This window comes from Hydra vulgaris, chromosome 04 (genome assembly GCF_038396675.1).
Source record: "Hydra vulgaris chromosome 04, alternate assembly HydraT2T_AEP".
NCBI lineage: Eukaryota > Metazoa > Cnidaria > Hydrozoa > Anthoathecata > Hydridae > Hydra > Hydra vulgaris.
In genome coordinates this window covers 1,663,727-1,689,504 of record NC_088923.1, presented here as the reverse complement: position 1 = coordinate 1,689,504, position 25,778 = coordinate 1,663,727, and the positions used below count along the sequence as shown (strand labels likewise).

The 25,778-nt window shown below is 28.4% G+C and overlaps 1 protein-coding gene across 2 annotated transcripts in view; it reads right to left on the bottom strand.

Moving 5' to 3' along the window:
- Positions 1-25,778, bottom strand: part of LOC100209967 (uncharacterized) — a 59,693-nt gene that overhangs the window by 17,973 nt on the left and 15,942 nt on the right. For both annotated transcript variants that reach the window (XM_065795247.1, XM_065795248.1), the window contains exons 4-8: positions 22,016-22,215; positions 18,138-18,439; positions 11,190-11,422; positions 10,476-10,517; positions 5,843-5,976 (exon numbers count right to left, since the gene is read on the bottom strand). In XM_065795247.1, the coding sequence (XP_065651319.1) occupies positions 5,843-5,976; positions 10,476-10,517; positions 11,190-11,422; positions 18,138-18,439; positions 22,016-22,215 (911 nt within the window). The remainder of the gene's footprint in view (positions 1-5,842; positions 5,977-10,475; positions 10,518-11,189; positions 11,423-18,137; positions 18,440-22,015; positions 22,216-25,778) is intronic.

Here is a 25,778-nt window from a genome sequence, read left to right as displayed (position 1 = left end):
AATCGCCACAGAAATAAAAGAGATGAAATCAATAATCCACAAAATGCTATAATTGCTGCTAGATACGAAAGAATGCATTGTGTAGCAAGAAGTAATACAATTCCAGATTATAATTATTTAGGAGAAATAAATTATATTTCTCTGCATTGTGGCACTAAGAAATTTCCTGATAAAACACATTTTTTATGTTGCCATAATGGAAAGGTAGTTTTGTCGCTACCTTCATTATTTCCACAAGATTTACAAGATTTATTTAAATGAAACTATGCAGATAGAAATGTCAATCTGAATTTTTTTAAATATATTAGAAATTATAATGCCTGTCTTAGTTTTGCTTCATTTAAAGCTACTGTAGTTCAACCCATGAATCATGGGCCGCCATGTTTTAGAATATGTGGTCAAGTTTTTCATCATATAGGTAATCTTAGGCCAAATCAAGATGTTCTGCCGACATATTGTCAACTATACATCTATGATCCACTTGCAGCTGTAAATTTTAGAATGCAACAACGTGGTAATGATCTTTGCTTAAATGATTTAATGTTTCGATTGCAAACTATTATTAGTGAAGAGAACCCATTTGCTCTTGCATTTTTAAACATGACTAAAGTGGAAGATAAAGAAATTTGTCAAGCAGCTCCAGCTCTACTTTTTCCAAGGGGTGATGCTGGTTGACATTATCAATTGGTTAACAACCCTGAACGTGCTACATTGGTAAGAAATAATGTTACATTATCTCAGTATTACAATTTATAAACTTTCAGTTAGACAATTTCTTTTTTCACTCTTTTATGGCAAAAAAACTGTTTCAGCAATATGCTGTTGATGCGTATGTTAAAATTGAAGGCTAGCGCCTTGCTTTCATCAGAAATAACCAAAACAAACTGAAGTAGTATGTTAAGGAATGTAGGAAGTCATAAACCAGAGTAAGTATTTAGTAATGTAGGAAGTCATAAACCAGATCTTTTTATTACTTTCACTTGCAACCCAAAATGACACAAGATAACTGAAAATTTATATCCAGGTCAGACAGCAAATGATAGACCTGACTTGGTTCTCGAGTATTCAAACTCAAATTAAACATATTTTTTTAATTTGTAATTTTTTAAAATAATATATGTTGTATATTTATATTATTTTTGTCTTTTTTAATTAAAATTTTATTTATTTTTCACCAATTTAACTTAAATATAGTTAAATTGATTCATTACCCAATTATCATAATATAATGATGCTACATTCTATTGTTAAAAATAATTAATTGGTAGTTTAATTTATTGAAAACACTGCTTTTAAAATTTACTATAAGCCAAGACAATATCTTTAGCTATATAAATGCAATTTATTTATCTCAATTTGATTTTTTATCTTTAATATTTATAGTTTGGCTCCTTGAAGCATTTGTTATTTTGCTTTTTAATTAAAATATTTTAAATCTATTGTGATATCTTTTAAATTAAACTAAAGTTTACTAAAAGCCAACAAGAAATAACATCATAAAACAACACTAACAAGCTGCATCATGACAGCAACTGAAGTATGACAACAGGTTACCAAAAAGCAGGTAAATTGTTTTCCAGTTTTTTTGTTGTTTTTTTCTTTTGTCTATTTATCTGTTGCAAATTTTTTTTAGGTTTGTCATATGACGCAATAATGCAATATAAAAGATCAAAGTTTACATATTTTTTTTAATTTGTTAAACACATGTTTGAATGTAAATTAATTTTTTTTTTTTTGTTTGAAACATATTTGTACTCAACTGCTTAGTTACTTTTAATAAATTTATTTAGTTATGTGCATTTAACGTTTTAAAGACAATTTTCTTTTTTAAAGAAACATATATCAAGGAGATACCAAAAAATTAATAACTCCTGTATAATTTGCGTTCACTTCATATTAATCTTATTAATTATAATCTTATTAAGTAAAGTTCATGTTATAAAAAATATAACAAGAGCTTTAGTTTTTCGCATTTTTTAGCTTTAATTTTTTGTCAATTTAAAGCATGATGAAGTGTTATTACTTTGTGTCAGTAACTAAAAACGTATTGTGTTCAACTTAGTAATATCGAGGTAAATGGTTCTACCTTACACTGATATGACTTATGTCAGTTGTAAATTACTCAAATAATGTTAAATAATTGGTAAACTATTTTAGCTCCACATACTTTTTATTTTAATTTTAAAGATGGTTTAATTTTTTCAATTTGAAGGCGTTTTTCAAATAGGGTATTAGTTAAGGTTTCGCAACTTTAAATTGTGGAAAACAGCCACTCTAAATTTATTATGTAACAGACCGACCATTACCCGTATTACGGGTTGCTTTCTGCTAGTTAATTACTAATGCACAAAGTAGTTATTAAAATTGTTATTGAAAAAATTTGCTTCACAACGAAGATTTTAGAATTATTGCTAACAAAATAAGCAGTGTGTATTTGAACAACAACATCCAGTTTGCTATTAAGACCATAAAAGGAAACAAAAGATGCAATTCTTTTTGTGAGGCAAGTTCAGAATAGATTCCGTTTTTCTTAAAAAATTTTAAATGACATGTTAAACCTCTAACAGAGTACAAAAAAAGGTACTGCTGTGTCATTTGAAGTAACTATATGTTAAAGATTAGTTGGTTAAAGTTATTATTGCATGAAAATGTCACAAGAGCAATCAAAAAAAATGAAGGAGATAATAAATAATGGAGAGGCTGACAGTTTTAAAATAAAAGTTCATGCACATCAGGGTTCAGTGTGCAGTACCTTTTCAGTATTACAAAATTTCCTCAGCATCACAAATTTTCACAAAAACAAAAATATCGTTTTCTGAAATCCACAAGGATAACACACCAGTTTGGAAGCACTTTTTGCAGTCAAGAGAACTTGAATTGGCTAAGTGCAAGCTCTGCTACCAAGAAATAAAGTGCAAAGGAGGAACCACAAGCTCCATGAGGAACCACCTGAGGACAAAGCACAACATCGCATTTGCTGCTTTTGTTACTCCTGAGAGGAAACTCGAAGTCATCAAACCCATTGATTCATTTTTTAAGACAAAGGATCCTGTTGATGTTGTTTTGGCTGAACTTATTTCATGTGATGGGCTGCCCTTTTGTGTTTTCCTAACTAGAGACACAAGGATATAAATTGCCCAAAGATGCTAAATTGATTAAAGCTCTGCTGATGAAACATGAAGATATCACGAAAACACATCAGCAGCAATTTGCAGAAAAGAAGCTTGTTGATCACAAATTTAGCTTAACCCTTGATGAGTATACTTCACCCAGAAACAGAAAATATATGAACATAAATATTCATATTAAAGGTGATTATTGGAACCTTGGAATGATCAGGGTACATGGGTCTATGCCAGCAGAGAAATGTTGTGTAATTGTTGATGAGAAACTGAAAGAATTTGGGCTATGCTTTGCCTGTGATATTGTTACAGTAATCACAGACGGAGCTGCTGTAGTGAAAAAAACTGGTAGCTCAATTTTGCCAAACCATCAGCTCTGCCTCGCACATGGAATCCACTTGGTTGTCTGTGAGGTTCTATATAGGCAATCTAGGAAAGAAGATAATGGCAAACCTGAGCAAGTCACTATTCTAGAAGAGGTTCAAGAAGATGATGACAGCGATGAGGAAAGAGGATTAGAAGTTTCAGCAAAAGCAGGTGCATCAGCTCTTCCAATGATCAGGAAGGATGTCACAGAACTTATCAACAAGGTCAGAAAATGTGTCAGATTGTTTTGAAAGTCTCCAATTAAAAATGACATGATTCTGCAAAAGCATGTCCAGTCTGAGTTTGGAAAGGAGCAGCAGCTAATCTTAGACTCTAAGACAAGTTGGAACAGCTTACTAGATATGATTTCAAGATTTGCTACCCTTAAGAAATGTATTCAAATGTCACTGATTGAGTTATCAAGCAATATTATGATTTCTGAGGCTAAATTTACCACCTTACAAAATCTAATAATTCTTTAGAGCAAGTCAAGGTTGGTGCTGAAGCACTTTGCAGAAGAGATTCGAACTTGCTCTCATCTGATGGCATTTTGAAGTTCATTTTCAAGCAGCTAAAAAGCCAGGAAAACACCTTTAGTCAAGAGCTAGTTGACTCATTTACTAAAAGAGTCACTGCGAGGAGGAATGTTATATTAGTAAACTTAGTTAAATATCTGAATAATCCTGATGTCATTAATGGAGCAACTCATGACATTTTCGAAAATTCCATGCTAAAGAGAAATGCAATTGCTACTACTCCATCAAGTTTGTTTAATCATTTGTTTGAGCTAAAGAGAAGTGAGTATATAGATGAGGACAATTTGTTAGATAATGAAACTAGTCAGGAACAAGTACAACAATTTACTTCCTTGTCAGAAGAGCTTGAGTTCTCGATCAGAGAGACAGTCAAAGGGGTTTCACCAAAGTAACAAAAAATAGAATCAACTTCAAAACTAATGCTCAAAGAAATGGCAGTATTTGAGCTAACAAAAAAACATACAAGCAACTTAGATTTGTTACACATGGCTTTGAAGTCAATCCAAGTAACAAGTGTGGAGGCTAAAAGGTCATTTTCTGCTAGTGGTCTATTTGTCACTAAACTAAGGTCAAGGTTAAATGATGAAACACTTAATGCTTTATGTTTTTTACGTGCTTATTGTCTTACGAAACATAAAATTAACCATTAAAAAGACATATTTGTTTGCTGCTCAGTTGTATTTAATGGACATATATGACATTGTTGCTATATATATTTATGTTTTTGCTGCTGTTGTTCCCCTGAAATATATATAATAAAAAAAATGCACTAGAAAACTGGTTCTTAAAACATTGAAAACCGCGGTTTATTTGAAAAACCGGTTTTAGAAAAAACTTAAATATTTCCATTCCCTAGGGCCTTGGCCAAGTTAAGGGATATTATGTCTACTTCTAATAGCAAGAGGTGCATGATTAAAGAAAAGTTAAACACCACATACTTCCAGAATGTTTAGCAGTTAAACATGGGATCAGAAAAGAAAATTAAATGTAACTATAAAGATATGAAAAGAAGTTATATAAAAAATAATAAGTGATAATAAGAAAATTTAACTAAATACTAAATTAAAAAAATACCTTTAATAATTAATAAACAATAATTTTCATGAAACCTGCTAACATGAAACCTACAAACATAATGCAAGCATAAAACCTGCAAACATAAAACCTGCAAGCATGAAACCTGCAAGCATGAAACCTGCAAGCATGACACCTGCAAGCATGAAACCTGCAAGCATGAAACCTGCAAGCATGACACCTGCAAGCATGACACCTGCAATCATGAAATAAAGAAACTAAAGCAAATGCAAGCTAAGATTGCTGTTAGGTGCAGTTTGAAAGTTAGAATTATTTAATCAGTTGCATCCAAATCAGATACAATACCATTTATAATACACTGCTGCACTCGTTTAAATATAAAAATATTATTTATAGATATATAAAAACTTATAGTGGACTGTTGTACTTGTTGAAACAATAACTCAAAAAAGTTTGCTTAAAACAGTTTTATCAAATATTGAATTTATTTTATTTAAAAGAAATGTTTGTAAATAATTTTTTCTTTGTTAATTCACCTCTCTGAGGTTGAGAAAGCCACTACAGTCAAGGAGGCTACTTTAGTTGTGGTTACAACTCTCTCTCTCTCTCAACTCTGAAACACAAACCTTGACAAACAAGACCGCTGCATGGAGAACTAAGTTAGGTGGAGCACAAGCAGAGACAAGGTGGGGATTGAACTTAGAACTTCTCGCTTATGTTAATATGTGCTTTGTTCTAAATAGACCTCCTATATTTTTAATTGACAGAATATTTTTCTAATACCTGACTCAGTTTTTCTTTTTCACAAACTCTGACACGCTTTTTCATTTCTGTGAGAGGAATAATTTTAATAGATCTCCAACTACCAGGTGTAAGTCCAATTACAGTTGCTCCTGGAAACGGCCCATATGAAGCACCTAGATAATTATAAAATTAACAATAATAACAACAAAGAGTAAAATAAAAAAATAAAAACAAAAGTTATATATAAAACAACATCAGCGATGTTGCAAACTGTACAACATCAAGCAAAAAAATCAGCGGCATACACTATGCTGGATCGATAGTAGAAATAGACCAAGTAGTCATAATAAGTCAGGATCTTAAACCCAGAAAATGAGTAAATAAAGCTGTGTCGAATGCAAATAAATTTCTTGACCTATTGAAAAATACTTTTATATTGCGAAAGCCAACACTATGGGAAAAACTCTATACAACATGTCAAACCACATTTGGAATACGCAGTATGCACTTGGTCACCATCAACAAATAAGAACCAAAAAACACTTGAAAAAGTTCAGCAACAAGCCATTAAGATTGGACAAACAATGAAACAATATAGTAATAAAGAAAGGGTAATTAAACTCAACTTAGCTAATCCGATTGTGCACCAACGGCAACCTCATTAAAGAATTTAAAATCATAAAAGAAATCAACAAAGTGAAATGGTGTGTACCAACAATCACAAAAAAACCGAGAGCTGATTGTAGAGTACAACTAAGCAAAGAATTAGTCCACAACTACAAACTGCGAAGCAAGTTTTTTACTAACTGAATTGTGAACTGTTGGAACTCGCTATCCGAGCTCCAACAGTTCAGAACACAGAAACAGTCAATGCATTCAAGAATCAGCTGGACAATCTACAGTATAGTTGCTACAGTGGCTTATCCACAGGTGGGCTATTTCGTGAGACAATAAGCTCACATTGCAACTTATTATAACTAACAAACTATTCATATTTTAATTGCAATTGAAGAGCTTATGACATAGCATAATTAATGAAGAGAAACATAAAGATATAATCTTAATATTCATATTTTAATTGCAATTGATGAGAAATTTATTTGCTTATGACATAGTATATAAGTATATGTATTATATCTTTATATTTTTAGAGATAAAATTTTCATGATTGACTTAAATTTTTTCAGCTACAATTACTGATCTAATAATATCCTCTAAGATTCAGAATAATAAAAGTCTGGGATTTTCAAGTTGCAAATCAAACTAAAACATCTGCAGAAAAACTAAAAAATTAAAAATTAAAAATTAACTCATAACAATACTGTTGGGTATGCAACTGACTAAATAATTCCAACTCTCAACCTGCATTTAACAGCAAATATTAAAGAGACAAATTTTTTTCTTATAGGAAAAAAGATTAACATTTAAACTTTTACTTTCTTTAAAATTACTTAATATGGCAAGGGTCCTAATAAGCAGCAAATGGTCTTCTGTAAAGTTTTTAATAAAAATTTCATAAAAACTTAATAGAAACTCAATAAAGAAAAAAATTAATTTAAAATTTTACTTTCTTTAAAATTAATTAAAAGGGCAAGGGTCCTAATAAGCGGCGAATGGTCTTTTATTAACTTTTTAATAAAAATTTAACAAAAACTTAATAGAAACTCAATAAAGAAAAAAAATTAATAAGCCTCTCGGATTTTTTTTATAGAAGTTTACAATTTTATAATAAGAAGTTATAATGTATTGAACATTAATTGTTAACTCAAAACAAAGATTTTAAAGATTTTTTATTTTCTACAAATTATTGAAATAATTAGTACCCAAGCACAGTGTTTAGTAGACAATTAAAGTGTTTAGTAGGAATCACTTGTTGCGTGATTGGTAGCGTCAAGTAGCACATGAACTTTGTATTGTTGATAAACCTCCACCTGGCTTATCAACAATACAAACATGTGTGTGCGTTAATACAACTATTGTCAATTATTTAGTATGCTTAAGTTTTATTGAATTATTTTTTAAAAATTAATTTTTTATGAATTAGTATTATTTTTATACTCTATTACTTTTATGATGCAATTTCATTTGGTAATGTGTTTTATTATGTAATTTTCTCTTTATTAAATGCTGTCAACATTGATATTATCTTGTGGTAAAAAATATTATAACTTCTTTAACAAAAAAAATTATTTTCGAAGTATAGTATCTGCTTCGAGTAAACAAAAAAGAAATAGATCAGAGACTTAAATAATAGCCAAAGAAGCTATTAATGATTTTTTTTTTTACAAAACAGTTGTAATAAATTCAAAAGTGTTATTGAACTTTATTTAATACTAAATGAGTGCCTTAAATAAAATCTATATTATTTTAGCTTGGGAAGTGTGAAGTCTCTAACATAGTGTTGTAAATGGAATATCTTAATCAAAAACCCAGGGATATTATACAATTATAAGTAATTATGTATCTTTTGATGACTTATAAAACAAAAATATATCTTATTCAAGTTGTTGTTCAAATTATTTGTCACTTTTTTTTCATTTAACAAACTTATTTATAACAAAAATTAATTCATAATTTAACAAGCATATAACAACTATTAACTTATTAAGCATATAACTTTAAACTATTAACTTATTAGGCATATAACTTATTACGACTATAACTTATTACGACAACATACAACTATTAACTTATTAAGCATATAACTTATTAAGCATATAACTTATTAAGCATATAACAACTATTATATTATAAGTTGTGAACTAATATAAAGAAATGAAGAGAGTTGAAGGACAAGAAAAAATAGTAAGAAAACTGGATAATAGTTAGAGGGACAGATTTTTAAAATAATAGTAAAAAAACTAGATCATAGTTAGAGGGACAAAGAAACCTCCAGAGTTTTTAAAATTGATGCCAGTTTCAAGCAGGTATGAAATAAAATTTGTTAAGCACTTAATAAATAGCTTATGAAGAAGATCATCCAGACATTATCGATAAGTAAAGGACAATTGCCCTTGACTGCCTTGACTACACAAATGCATGATAGAGCTTTTTTGTAATAACAGTTAATACAAGTAAGCAGCAGAAAAAGAGAATTGAAATCTATATTGACAGTAAAATATTGTGCTTAAAGAGATTTCAATGGACTCATTCCATAACAAATAAGTCAGTAGACTCACATCACAACAAATAGGTGAGCTGATTTGTAAGCATATGCCCATAGGAGCTGTCCATAAATGATGTCAGTGATTTTTCTCAATTTTTGACCCCCTTTCCCCCCCCCCCCCCTTTGTCAAACTGTCAATTTTTGGCCAACCCGCTATATATACAATGTCAGTTTTTGTACCCCCCTCCTTCTCCTCCTCCTAAAGTAACATTAAAAATATGCATAAACACCATTGATTTTTTTTTGGTTAAACTATACATTTATATAGTAGTAGATCTTAGCAAGTTAAATTATATAACAGTTGATAACTCATCAAATAATAAACAAACTAATCAAAATTATATTCTACATCTATAATATAAACTCAATCTCTCATCATCTTCCCATGGGTTGTTCAAGTGATCTTTGATAATAATGACATTGTATTTGAAATAATGACAAACGACTTAACATGTTTGCTCTGAAGCACATTTTATAATCCCCTTGGGAGTGAATAAGGATTGTTAAATTTATATACAAATTGTTGGTATTTGTAAACAATTAGATTTTCAGTCAAATGGTAATACTATAATAAAATGTTGGTAAATTTTTAATTTATTTAATGTCTCTGGGAAACTTACATTGAATTACCCACAAAGAAAATATGCCATTTCTATACCATATCGTAGATGTAAATACCTTTTAAATCTGCTCGTATAAACTAATTTTTTTTTTTTTTAAATTGACATCATTTTGTTCTCGACACACCTCCCCCTCCCCATTGTAAATTCTTGTCAAACTTTTCAGTATCCCTCCCCCTATATTTACTGACATCATTTATGGATGGCCCCATAACAGATATGTAAATATTTGGAAATCAAAGGATAACAGTAATTAACACAAATATTTCTAAAAAGTACAAAGAGCAACTTTAATATCAGAAAAAAATGTTAAAAACTATATAAAACAGTTGACAAATCACTTTTACTACCACCCTTAGAACAGGTGTCACATTTGTGAGTTTTAATTTTTCAACAACTATTCTGTTATTGCAACTTTTTTTAAAAAATTAAAGATGATGGGTATGATATTACTGTATCATTTTATAATAATAGGCAGGGTGAATAAGAAAAAGATTTTACTCAATAATTAATAAGCTTTATATGAATAAAAATTTGAGCAATTTTGATCAAATTTTTATTCATGTCAAGTTGAGCAAATACTCAGCATTTTTAGAGTAAACTGCTCAGCTTTATGTGAATAAAAATTTGACGGGTTTCTTAATTTGAGGGTTGCTCAAATTTTTATTTATATCAAACTGAGCAATTACACCAAAAACGCTGAGCAAAAGAAATTGCCTTTTTTTATTAACCCGGCCTAATATTCCTGTATTTTATAATTAATTTTTTTTAATCAAATTTTAATGCGTTAAAATTTAAATTTTTCAAGATGTTTTTCTATTATTAAAGAATAAAAGGCTGGAGAATTAGCACCTTAATTTATCTAAATATATTAAAAATCTATTACCTCTAAGTTGATCAGAACTATAGCCATTTACAACAAGACCATCTAAAGTTAAAATCAAAACAGACTACATAACTACAAAAACAAACTTACATTACTACAAAAAAAAAAGATATAAAATAAAAAAGATATAAAATAATATATATAATATAAAATAATATAAAATAAATAAAAAATAAAAAAGATATAAAAAAGATATGAAATGAAAATAAATGTTATTTAACCTTGCACGAAATGTCACTATTGGTGTCATGCTGAAATAGCTATTTGTGGAAGTTTCAGTGTGTACATCAACTAAGGATTTAGGCAGGTAAAATATAGATGTAAAGACATTACAGCAAGTTATAATTATTATTATTTTTTAACTTTTCTTTTTCTTTTTTTTGGAAACTGTCTGAACTAAACCTAGCCTTTTAAAACCTAAAATGTGCAAAATATATTAGGACAGAACACATCTATGTTTGCTAAAGTGTGTGCACATGTATATAAATTAATAAAAACAGACTTAGCTGCACATAATAAGTCATTAATGACATCAAACTGGGTATAGACTGCTATCTTTTATTATATTTGATATAATACAGCAGTAAATAAATAACTTAAAAAAAATTACAAACACCAAATAGTTAAAGTTAAAAAAAAATGTTTCAAAATAATTAAACTTTCATTATTATAAATATGCATTATTGTAAAAATCATCACAAAATAAAAAAATACCTGAGACATATATAGACTTGATGGTACCAGCCCACTTAAGTAATTCATTTTCGTTATAATTCTTTGGTTCAAGTTTGTAACACAAACCCAGTAATTGTTTTTGAGAACAAATCACAACTTGTTGTGTAGCAATTTCACCGGTAGATGCTTGAGTCAAGCTAGCCAAATAAGCTTGGAGAGTTGGGTATTTACCAGGCACCCCAAAATACTGAGCAATACAAAATCTTTTATCTCTACAAGTTAATTTTAAAACAGGGATTAAATTAATAAATATATATATATGATAAGTATAATACACATAAACATATACATACATTAATGTGTTTAACAGATGGGACGAAATAAACAAATTGAAAATAATTGTAATAATGAAACTACTATTATATTTCGAAATTTAATAAATTTTTGATATTTATGGTATCTGATATATTAATAAATTATATAATATAAGATTTATATATATATATATATTTTTTTTTTTAATAATTCACCTCCCCAAGGTCAAGAAGGCCACTACAGATGAGGAGGCTACTTGTGGTTATAACCCTCTCTCAACTCTCTAACTCCGAAACACGAACCTTGACGAACAAGACCGCTGCGCGGAGAAACAAGTTGTATAATTATATATGAAATTTAACGTATATATTGTCACTTTAATTTTGTTTTTGAATTTACAATTTACAATGCATAGACAAATTTTCTTTAACCAAACTACAATAGTAAAGATATATCATATGAAAAATAACTTTTATTTATTTTGTATTAAGACCACTCTGGGTCAAATCAGAAATTTTTTAATTGGAAGAGTTTAAAAGAGCACATTACAAGTTTAACAAATATTTATTTAGTGCAACCAATCAAGCTCCAAATCACATATAACTTTGTTAGTTAAAATTAAAGCAAATTTATTCAAAAATTGTAAATCTAGTTTAGGTGGGTGAGAGACAATGTACATAAGAAGTAAAAAAAAATTTAGTAGAAGTTTTGATTTTCAGAAGGAAAAATCCAAGAACTTGATCTTTCGTAAACAAATAAAAATAATTTTTTAATATTAACTTTTTATAGATGGCATAACATTATAGATAGCCTAATTCTTCAAAGAATTTTAAAACCTAAATGATTCATTCAACAACTTGTTTTCAATTATGAGTAAATTTTATTGAGAGGTCATCTTATAAACTGTTGGGTAATTTAAATATGAAAAAATGTTACAAGTCTTTTATTGAATAAATAAAAAGATTTACTTATAAATAAAATTATACATAATATAAAAACTCATTTGAAAAAAAAAATGTAACTTAACACTTTACTTGCTTATTTAACTCGGGATACAAATAAATTTCATTAATTTCTAGTTCAAATTTATTTTTAGTTTAAACTCATTTTTAGTGAACTCCACAATGTTAAAACAATTACTTTTTTCGAACACATCATGTTTGTTTTTTTTTAATGTTGAAAATGTTTTAAATGTTGTGTGACTTTTATTATCCTTGAGATGCTCACCAATAGACTGAGAAAAGTTTAGACATTTTGTAATGAGTAACAATCATTACACTTTACACAAGTAAATTTATAAACAATTTTGGATTTATTTATTTTTTGTCGTTTTTTTTTTAAATTGAAATAAATCTTTGAATGACGAATATTGTTATTTAGAAATAAAAATAAAATTTCATTTAAAAAAATTAACAACAATCTTTATTTAAATCAAAAATTTTATTTTTAATGTTGATAATGTTTATAGGATTTGAAGTATTTACATATACTATATGCAAATACTTCAGCTGTGGCGCAGTGGTTAGAGTTCTGGCACTGAACCCAGAGGTGCGAGGTTCAATGCCTGCTTCAGCCCAACAAGCGAAATTGGTACGGAAGGAGGCGTGAACTTCCAGTTAAATGCTCTTCCGCGGTGCTTTGTGATGAGACCGTATGGACTTCTGGGAGCACCTAAATAACTACAAAATATATATATACACATATATTTATTATTTTGGGTTCATTATGTTTCAAACTTTTTTTATTGAGTAATACATTAGTCAATAAGTTTAACATAAATGTAATTTTATTCAAATTAATTTTAAATTTAATTCACTTAAAATAAGACTGCAAGCAACCATTATTAGATTGGGAGTTAATAAAACAGAAAGAATAGAGTTGAAGAGCAAGGAAACAGATGACAGAAGACTTGAAAAGTTGTAGGTTGTATAAGTCAGGAAAACATGAAGATGAGAGAGAATTCCCAAGCATTGAAAAGAGGGAAAAAAAATTAGACAAAAAAAAATTTGACAGCATGTAGATACAGTAAAACTATGCAACTATTAGATGCAGATGCAGTAAAAATATGCAACTTCCTAGATAAAGAAGATACTAAATGATGAACGAAGCAAGATGAGTTTTAGTTAGAGGAACTAATGATGATAGCTCCTTTGAGCAGCTACCATAATAGCATTTGCAAAAAAGAGAAATACAGGCCTTGTTAAGAAGCGTTACGCAGCTCACATTTTGCTTGCGAAAAGGCGATTTGCCTACGCGTTCAGCAGTTTTGCGCTACGCAAAAACTTATATCTTTTAGAATATTTAAATTATCTTGTGATTGTCGTTAACATGACGTTTATTCAGAAGAAATAAAGTCGTAATTAAAAGCATTTAACCGCAATTGTAAACTAATAGATTTTTTGTTAAAGAAACAGTTTGTTAAATAATTTTTGTTGTTGTTGTTAAAAATTAGTTAAAAAAAAAAAGTGTTTTAAGTTTTATCTTAAGGAATTAAATATATAAATTCCTTTTAAATATAAAAATTATTTTTTGTCATAATAGTTTAAAAAAATGCACGATTTATTTTGATGTAAATATTTTATTAAAAAGATATTTTGTTTATTGTTAATTCAATAACGTAAAGTTTTAATGACGTTCGTTTAATTTATGAAAATAAATTATGATCACGAATATGTTATTGGTAACTGATAAACAAAAAAAAAAAACTCTTTATTGTTTAAAAACGTTATTAAAAAGAGTTCACAAATTAAATAAGAAAAAATTTATTAACAGTTAACAAAATAATCAAAAACCAACTTTAAAATCATTAGAAGATAAACAAACATTATTTTGCGTTTCATGAAAAGAATATTTTTTTCAAAATAAAATTTAGTTTGTATTTAAAAAAATAATAAAAATGATTTATTAAATAAGAACTTAGATTTTATTTGTAACTTTTGTTATAGTGAGAAAAAAAAAAACTGTATGATTTTTAACGCGTTAATAAAATAACTTTAATTACAATGCGGTACTTGAAAAGACGCGAGTGACGCAATATAACTTCTAACGATGCAAAATATATTTGATGAGTTGAGTTACTTAAAAATGCTTTACGCATTTTCGCTATGCAGCAAAATCTCGTAACAAGGCCTGGAAATAGGTACAACCTTATGACAATGGAGGGGAGGCTCAAACTTGGCAGCTAAAGCAGGTTCAACTACATTTACAATGCTTTTTTTGACCTTGTCTAGAAGAGGAAGAGCATCGATAGATGTCAATGAATCAAAAGATCAAAATCAAAGCCCCAAATGTTGAGAGAGTAAAAACAAATAAAATAAAATAAACTATAAAAGGAAGTATACATAAACTTAACATATACATAAAATATAACTTATACATAAAATACATTATACACATTTAACATTTTATTTTATTAAAAAACAAAAACTAATTTATTTTACATCTTTTTTATACTTTTTGAAATTAAGATTTCTTTAATTGCAATCAATGATATCCCATATTTATTCCCATATTGCTGGAAAGTTAATATGGAACATATATCATACCAGCCCTGGATTAACCTATAAGTAAAATAAGCACAAGCCTAGGGCAGCAGACCAAAAAAAGCAGAGAGAATTGTTTTATTTTTTCACTGATTTTTTTTAGTATTTTTTAGTATTTTTTTCAAGTTCATGTAGATGAAACCTTACCTAATTTACATTATTCAGGGTATAATGTAAATTATGTAAGGTTTCATCTACATGAACTTGAAAGAACTATTATCAGAAAATAAAACTGAAATGAATTCCTGATTGTATATAAACTACTGATATTGACCTTGACCATTAAATTTTTAATGCAATTATTGCCCAGAATTTAAATTCAATTATATGTACAAAAAAATTAAGTGCAGTCAAACAAGTGGCTTATATAATGTAAAAAAGCAAATTGAATTGATTTTGTAATTTTATTTATTAACTTCCGTCGCTGTAATGCTGTCAGTTTATCAACATATGCAGCTTCAAAACTCATTTCATCAAAGTTAAAATTATTTGTTCAAAGTATTGACCATAGCTTTTAACACATTTTTACCACCTTTCTAGCAATTTGAGGATACCAATCAAACATTCAAATACAACTTCTTTGTAGTAATCAATGTGCTGCTCAAACAATGCGTTTACCATTAATGAAAATAAATGGTAGTCAATAGGGGCAAAGTCTGATAAATCTGGCGTGTGGGGTAGCGGCTCCCAGCCAAGTACTTTGATTGTATACTGAACCTGATTCTATTGCTTTGTGTGTAAGTGAATTGTTGTGTAACAAAATTACTTTGAAGTGAATTTTGGCCCATTTTAGTCATTTTTTAATCAATGCATGGTTCAAATTGATCATTTGTTGTTTGCACCAAACAGCATTAACAGTTTCACCAGGTTTTAAATGCTCATTATACACCACACCTTTTTGTTTTTTTCTTCTCACCAAACACAGAGCATTGCTTTCTTGCTTTTGCCATTGCTTTCCTTGCTTTCTTGCCAAATTGATCTGGTTTTACAGTCAATATAGATCGTTGTTCCAGATTAACCCATAATTTTTTCCGTTTAGGGTTCTTAAAATAAACCCATTTTTTACTGCCAGTAACTATTAATTTAATAATAAGTAAGTATTAATTTGATGCTAAACTGATTTTCTTTCTTGTCTTTGAAACAAAATTTTAAATTTTTTTCTTTTCATTCTGTAATTTATTTAATACATGTGGCACCCACTTTTCCCACTTCTGTATCTTTCCCATAGCTATTAAACAGACGGAAACTGCTTGTTGTGCAACATTTAACATTTGTTTTTGACTTAAATTATCATCTTTATCCAATATGGCTTGCCATTCTTCCACATTCTTCATTTTTCACGTCAAAATCATTATCTCTGAACCTTTAAAACCATTTTTCTTCAAATGAAAACAAAAAATTAATTCTTGCCACAAAACTTTCTAAAAAAAATTTGATATTTTTACCACGATAAAAAAAAAGATGTTGTTTGTTCAATGACAATGTATAATTAATATGTTTGACAGATTTTATACCAATCAAAGAAAAAAATTAAAGCTAATTAAAAAAAATTGTCTGTATTGACACACTTGTATCTTTATGCTTACCTTTTACCTGTTCACCTAGTAAACAATACCATAGAGTATAAGATAAACTTAAGCAAATTATAAGATGTACTTGAGTACAATTAAATGATTATTAATATTATGGGCTTCATAGCTATAGTTCATAGTATTATTAGTCCCCTTCATAGCCCCCTAACCTGAGATCTAACAAATGAAAACCAGTACCAATTCTTAACACCAGAATAAGATAGCAAACACAAGATATGCTGCTACCCACAATTCCAGGGTGCCACCCAGAACAAGTTAGGTCAATAAAAAAAAAACCACCACAGAACAATTTTTTTAATTGATGGTGCATAACCTTCAACGAATGTAAACAACTCAGGATTTATTGTATTCTTATTACACCAGAATATCATACCATTATTACACCAAATTTTGAGCTAAATGATCAAAGAAAAACCTAAAAAAAAACATTCTGAATATCCCTCTGAGGTGTTATCAAGTTAAGATGCATGATCATTTCCACCAGCACTAAAGATTTTATTCTGTAGAGAAAACTTTTTATCGAATTACAACAGTAGTAATGAATTTTATTCTGTAGAGAAAACTTTTTATCGAATTACAACAGTAGTATTGAATTTTATTCTGTAGAGAAAACTTTTTATCGAATTACAACAGTAGTATTGAATTTCATTCAGCAGAGAAAACTTTTTATCGAATTACAACAGTAGTATTGAATTTCATTCAGCAGAGAAAACTTTTTATCGAATTACAACAGTAGTATTGAATTTTATTCTGTAGAGAAAACTTTTTATCGAACTACAACAGTAGTATTGAATTTTAAAACTAGAATATAAACAATGATATTAAGAATATTATGCTGAGAAACAAACAAAAATTTAAGAAATATTCTTTATTTAATTTTAGCTTAGTTTTGGTTTTGGGTTTCAATAAACAATAAATTTTGATAATTCAGTCTGAAAAAACTTCTGAGCTTTTCATTTCTAATAAGTAATTATTGTTCATGGTTCTACACATGTATTCTGGACAGATTTCCATTATGAAACTTAATTACAACATTGTCAAAATGTTGAAGCAATTTTTGACAACCAGATGCCCTCCTTGGTATTAACCTGTTTTGCAGACGACCAGTAGAAAGAGTGCCATCAAAGGTTTAGGAGCTCTTCCTAAAACTTGGATAAATCTATGTGGTAGTGGTGGTATCTATGTGGCAGTGGTGGAGTGGTAGAGCGCTTGTCTCATAAACTAGAAGTTCCGAGTTTAAATCCCCACCATGTCCCTAGTAGTACCACGCTTAACTTGTTTCTCTGCACAGCAACTGCGTTTGCCAAGGCTCGTGCTTCAAAGTTATAGAGTGGAGAGATTTATAACCACCACTTTAGTAGCCTCCTCGACTGTAGTAATCGTCTTGTCATTGGGAAGGTTAACACTTAAAAAAAATAATAATCTTGAATAAAATATGTTAGTGTAATTCTTGTTAGTCTACTATTTCATGTTAGTGTTAATTAAAAATCAGAAGCAAACAAATTATTAAAAAACTTAAATAACTTGACAGAACTTACTTATTATTAATTGGGTCCAACAAAAATATAAATATTTCTTTATCTGATATCTTTTCTTTTTCTGTAAGTGATAACAGATTTGTAGCTGTACCTTTCAATCCAACTGAACCAACAAGACTTGCCATATCTGCTATTAACAGTTGACGAAGTATTGACAAATCAGCATAAAGATTCAGAAATTCCAAACATCGATCAGAATTTTCTTTTGCTTTGCTAATTTTCTTATCATCATTTGGATTATCAACAGCACAATCACAATATTTATCAATTTGAAACTTCAGTAGTCCAAAAAAAGTTAAACCCTAGAAAAAATACATATTGATGTAAAAGAAACAAATCAAACGAGAGAAGAAAAAATCTCAGATTTACACAGACAAACAATTACGATCAACAAAAACATCTACAAGAATTCAAGGATTATAGGAAAGATTAATGGAATTAAGCAATGGATTTAATAATACAAACTATTACCAAGCACTCTATTTACAAAAACAAATTATCCACATTTGACCTAACTGTAAGTGTCATTAGTTATTGCAATAAACATTAATCATCATTTTCTGCTGAACATTATTTTTAAAAACAAAAACAGAATCAAAATCTCTTAAAAAATTCATTTTGAACATAAATTAATAATAAATAATAAAAAAAATAATTTTAAAGACAAGTAATTAGAATGACACTATAAACAAGATCTTAAGGAAAGCCAAATTCTTACCTGTAATATTGCATATTAGAGTATATTAGGAATAAAAAAAACTAATAAGAATGCAAAGACAAAATGAAAGCAAAAAGGGCTTAGGATGAACATGACTAAGTCCAAGTATATTAATCTCTTGCAATGCTTGTATCCCCTCAGAAGTTTTTGGTTTACTAAGTACAAAATAATAGATACTTTTTGTACTGTTCTTAAAAAATAAAAAACTTGATTTTGTACTGAATGTCTTTTTTTTACATCTTGATTTTGTACTGTATGTTCTTTTTTTTACATCTTCACTTCCAACAAGGCTGTAAGCAACCACTATTAGAGTTGGAAGTTACTGGAAGAGAAAAGATAAAGTTTATAGTGCTAGATAACAATTGACAGGTGACTTAAAAGATTGCAAATTATATAAATCAGGAAAGCAAGATGAAGGTAGCAAATTCCAAAGAACTGATGTTCAAGAAAAAAAACTAGACGAATAAGAGTTTTTGGAGCACTTAAGAACAGTCACAGAAAAAGGATAAGACTTGATTGAATGATGAGTAACACAAGAATGAACTTTAGTAGATGGCATAAGAGACGCTAGCTCTTTAGAGCAGTGCCTATTATAGTATTTACAGAAAAGAAAAAGAGAAGCAACGTAACAACGATGTGATAATGGTTGGAGGTTACCTGCAAGAGCAGGTCCAAATATGTTTACAATGCATTTTTGCTCCTTGTCTTAGAGAGAAAGGGCATCATTAGAAGATCCACCCCAGATATGGCAACATGGCTTCATACAAGGACGGATTTGAGATTTATAGAGATAAAGTGAGAAAATGGCCAGCACAATAAAAGAGATGCAACCTTAGCAGATTTTGCAATCGATTTGATATATGACTTCCAAGAAAGATTGGAAGTAAGAGTTAATCCAAGAAAATGAAGCATAGATGACTCATAGAGTACATTACTCTTCATAAATATAGGAAGATCAAAATTATTACGACAACGATTGGCTGAAAATGCAAAATTACGACAACGATTGTGCGAAAATTAACTACTGTAAATTTTCTCACATTTGTGGAATATGCTGACACTATTATAAAAAGAATTCTTTATTTTTTAGTTTTTTAGGAGAAACTTATTTTCGTGCCTACATTTAGAAATCAAGTCAATTTCTTGTCTAATAAATATTCTTGGTTTACATGTGTAATACTTTCAAAATTTTCTTGTAGGCATAGTATGCATTTTTTCCCATATATATTTTGACAGCATGGTGTCTATTGAATACTTTTTATTTTTAATGGATTGCTTATGATTGGCAAAACGTTTTTTTTTGAGGAAACAACACATTTATATACCGCATTTTATGATAAACAACTTCCACTCATTGGACAATTGCTTTTTTTGTTTACAATTACTATTTTCTGTAGTTATTTTATTTAGGATTTCTGTTTTGTTTAACAAAGCATAATTGTGACCTTTTATAATTCTTTCCATTTTTTTTTTTAATTCTATTTCGATTAAAAACTTTATGTAATTTATTAGTGGGCAGGAAATGCTTATTGGCTAATTTTTTCTATGTTAGTGGAAACATTTTTGGGGTTGAACCAAATTATATTTCTAGTTCTATTTCGCTTTTTTGTATTCTTTATTTCAGGGTCAAATTATAGTTCAAAATTTTCAAAACCACTTTTTTTAATAGCATCTTCAAATATTTGTTTAGAGGAATTGAATACATTTTCATTAGAGGAGTTTTGGTTTAGCCTGTTATTAATCGAAATCGGAATTTGTTTTACAAATTGGTGTGGATGATCTAAGTTAATATTAATATACAACAATTCATTGATTGATTTTTTGAAAGGCTTATATGAATTTTCAGAGAGGTTAAATGTGACGTCAAGAAAGTTCACAATTTTTAAATTTATGTTAATTTCGATTTGAAAGCCAATATTTTAAAAAAATTTTATAATATCTTTTCTAATTATATCGAGCTGTGGACCAGATTTTTTACGCATTACTATTAACCCATTGATGTGATAAAGGCCTAAGTCATAAAAAAAAAAAAGGATAATTTTTTTAGCATATTTACATATTAGCACAATTACATTAACCCCCCACCCCCTCCCTCCACTTTTATAAAAAATAATTATTTATAAAAGCAAAAGTAATCAATTCTAAAGAATTCTTTTTATAATAGTGTTAGCATATTCCATAAATGTGCGAAAATTTACTGTAGTTAAGACATTTGCGACTTCCTGTAATTTAATTTTTGGTATAAATTGAAGTTTTATTAATTTGATCATTCATTTTTGATGATTCTTTATTGATGAAACACAGTGTTAAATGAAAAAAATTTTGCTTTTGACGATTTGACCAAAGCAAATAAATTGTTCTTTTTATTTTTGGGGTTTTCCAAAATTAACATGAATAACATTAATATAGCTAAAAGAATAAAAACTATTCCGAACATAATTAAAAACAGGATTTAAATAAACATACATAAAAACGTTGAATATACATAAAAACATTGAACATACATAAAAACGTTGAACATAAATAAAAACGTTGAACATACATAAAAACATTGAACATAACATGACATAGCATTTTAGTTTGTTGAGTTTTATTTTAGTTATATTTAAATTTTTTTTGTGTGTTTTAGATTTAGGTTTTTTTTATTTTTTGTTTCATTAAGATTTCTTTTTTTTATTTAAAGAAAAGTTTTTTTTTAGATAAGTTTAACATGTTAATGCTGTTGTCAAATCAAAATATTATTTGCATGGTCATAAAATGGCGTGCAGGCGCACACCTTCCTGTGAAACACTGAAAATATATATTTATGTTATATATAACAAACTGTTATTAGTTTTTCCTAACTTTATAGCATACATTATTTTCAGGAAAAGAAGAAAAAAAAAAGAACAATGAAGGAAAAAATTGCTACCTTATCCCTCAGTCAGTGTAGTGACACTCCTTTGTGGCAGCAGCCTATAACTTTAAAAATCCAGTGTTATTTTATAATATAGAACAAACCTTGAGGTGTAACAAGAGAAATTTTTTTTAACTATAATATTCAACCCACATTAATGCATATATAGCCAACCATACTGTGTGTATGTATATAGTATTTTCAATTATATGTTTTAAGAAAAAATAAATACCAGCAAATATATCAAATATCTAAAATACAAACCCTAAAAGCCTGGTTATAAAGCTCAGTTGCTTGATCTTCTGTAATAGAATTTTCTTCCCGAAATTGATTTATAGAATTTCGAATGGAGCTAATTGCCTTCTTTAAACCTTCTGCTTCAGCTCTTAATTCATCTGCGTGAGCACGAACTAGGGCATCATTAATTACTCGTTTTAACATTCCTTCTTGACTTTCTTCTGCTTCTGTTGTTAAAATAAAAAAATGATGGTAAGAACTTTTTTCTGACAGTTTGCCTCTTTAAACAAAAAAAGTTTTTTTTTTTTTTCTTATTTATGATTATCCATTATTTACTATACTTTTATTTTTTGATTTTGTCTGTATTAAAAACTGACTTTTACAAGTTTTTTGCACAAACCTGGATTTTTTTTTGAAAAAATATTTTAAAATTATTGTAGTAATTATGGTAACTATTCTCAACTTTTATAAATTTTAAAATTAATGGAAATATTCCCTATGATCCTTTTTCTAGAAATGATACTAAAATGAACTATAAACCTAATTGGACCTGCTCTATCTGCCAGGCTTGAGCCTCTCTCCCATTGTTGAAAGGTTGCCTCTTTTTCTCTTTTCTACAAATACTACTATGGTTGCAGCTCAAAGGAGCTATGATCTCTAGTTCCATCAACCAAAACACATCCTCAATTGACACATCATTCAGTAAAGTCCTATCTTTTTACTGTACCTGTCCCTGCATGCTCTAAAAACTTTTATTAGTCTAGTTTTTTTCTCTGTACTTCATTTTTTTCAAACCCTCCTAAAGTTTTTTGTCAACCATTTTCATACATTTCTAGCAATTCCCAACTTAATGCTGATTGCTTGCAGCCTTGTTGGAAGTAAAGCAGAATTAAAAAAAAATAAGATTTCATTTGTAACTTAAAAATAAATTTATTTTATAGATTATTTTAGTGTGTAACTTTTAGTAAATCAAGAGAGACACACCATCAATATCAGTTAGTCAATTCATATATGATTTATACTATGATGCAAATGCAAGTATTTGATTTTAATTTTGTAAAAACACTTCAGTTGTCATTATCTTTTAAGTGTTTTTTATATTGTTTAGAGTATTTTAGAAAATATTTCATAGAATGATTTAGTTAATTTGTTATTAGCTTATTTTTATGATTGAATTTATTTGTAAAGTAGAATTATTAGAGTTTTAGGTATTTTTGTTGTAGACTTTTTTCCTTTAAATTAGATTGATTGGAACTATGCCAAAGTATGAATATTAATACTACCTTGTTCATTATCAAATGGAAAATTATAAACAATATTCTTTTTAAATAATAATAAACTTATTTTAAATTTATACTTTTTATTATACTCTTTATTTTCTAAATACTTAACCTTTAACTAAATCATAGTAAACCAGCAAACTATCACCCAGTTTCTTTGGCTTCAATTCCGTGTAAGGTTTTGGAGCGAATTATAAAAGACAAAGTTATGAATTATCTCTACTTAAAAACAACAACACCGATTTGTTCGCAATGAAAGGTTGCGCTATTAATTTATTGGAAACACTAGATGAAGTCACCACAATACTCTCAAAAAAAAGTGGGCTAATGTAGTTTTTTTAGATTTTACCAGAGCATTCGACAAAGTGCCACATCTAAGACTTTCATAAAAACTACAATCAAATGGAACAAATGGATAATTATTAAAGTGAATATTAAACTTTCAAGTAAAAAGGCAACAACGTGTTGTGCTTGGAGATTGGAGCATTTCAAATTGGGCAAATGTCACTAGCGGCATACCACAAGGAAGTGTGCTGTGACCACTGTTATTTATAATCTATATAAACGATCTTCCAAATGTCTTAAAATCATATTCCTGTAAGCTTTATGCTGATGACAGTAAATTAATAGCCAGGATATCAAATAAAGAAGATTCCCAAAAATTACAACAAGAAATAAATGCAATTGTAACCTGGACAGAAATTTGGCTTATGAAACTGAATGTTGATAAATGTAAAGCTATGCATTTTGACTATGGTAACCCTAAATTTAGTTACAACAACTCCTTTGGAAAAACTTGCCATGCCTTAGTCTCAACAGACTCTGAATGCGACCTTAGTGTGACAATCACTTCTAATCTCGATTGGAAATCGCATGCAACAAAATGTGCCTCCAAAGCCAATAGTATCTATGGGTTTGGGTTTTAGAGTTATAGAGTTGGGATAGGACTCTAACCACAATTAAAGTAGCCTCCTCGACTGTAATGGGCTTTTTGGCTTTAGGGAGGTGAATTAACATTTTAAAAAAATTCACAATATAAATATAAAGCAGAAGTATTTCCATTTTGACTTGATCATCACAGAATAATCAACATAACTGGTTGCTTTGAAATTTAAATTCTAAAGCTGAGTTATGCAATGACACTCAAATGTATGTTTGCAAATTCAAAGTAATTTTATTGATGCTGAGGTTTTGACAGATTATCACGTTCAACAGATTTTATGTTATTAAACATCTATTTCTTAAATTCAGTTGACTTCATTGGATTGTAATTTATTTTGTGTTCTAAAAATGTTGCCAATTTCTTTTCAATTAGCATATTCAATGACAATCAATAAAAGTCAAGGTCAAATATTTGATAGGGTTGGTGCATATCTTAAATAACTATATTTTTCTCATAGCCAAATACATATATAAAAACACCCAATACAAAGTATGTTTGGCTTAAATCATGTTACACTATGGTCTATTTAAAATATACAGCCTTACATTCTGCATTTTTTATAAAAAAATAGTTTTTTATGCATTTATATTTACATTCACAAAAACATCTAAACTAGATTCATGAGCAGACTGCTAAAATACTTTTTGTTTACTATAGTATATTGTTAACAATCTATATTGTGTTTTTTAATACACACTAAAAATATATAGCAGAAGAAGATTAAAAAAAAATTTCCTTTTTGACTTGATCATCATAACAGTAAAACAATTGAAAAAAATTTTAAATTAAATGCACAGCATCTTCTTTAATTGAATAAAAAAAATTTGATATTAAATTACTTTTACACAAATTAAAAATATGTTTATTTTTTTCGGGTTTTTTTTTCAAAAGTAACAATATTTTTTTTGTGTTATATGTGTTATAACAATATTTTCTTAGTCAGTTATAATTTTGGATTATTGTTAGAGTATATTTAGTAAATAGAGACAAGCTGCTTATTTGGTACTTTTTTTTTTTTTTTTTTTTTTAAAAAAAACCCACCGCTTTTGTTGTTATATCTTGTAAAAGGCTATAAAATTAATTTTCACACCTGATATTATTATTATAAATGAGGTATTCCATGAGGAAGTGGGACAGGCATGTAACCCAACATCTCACATTTTCTTCATACTTTGTAAAAATGGTCACCTATATAACATAAAATACCTTGCAAAATTTTAGCACTGATATCAAATGGGTTCTGGAGATATTGTTACTTTAAAATCAGCTATTTTTAGCAGTTTTTTTTGTTTGGCGGCCATTTTGATTTTACTATATGTTTTGTTTAACAAGTTACTGTTCAACTAAACATGTGATTTAGCTGAAAATTAGCACCAGTATAGTTTTTACAACAAGGAATCAGAATATGATACTTGTTTTTAATTAGCACCAATATAGTTTTTAAGACAAGGAATCAGAATATGATATTTGTTTTTAATGAAAATATTTAGAACTATATCAATATGGGGACTGTACTTCACCAACAGCTATTTTTGAAATTTTAACAAAGATGGAAAGGAGGCCTGGT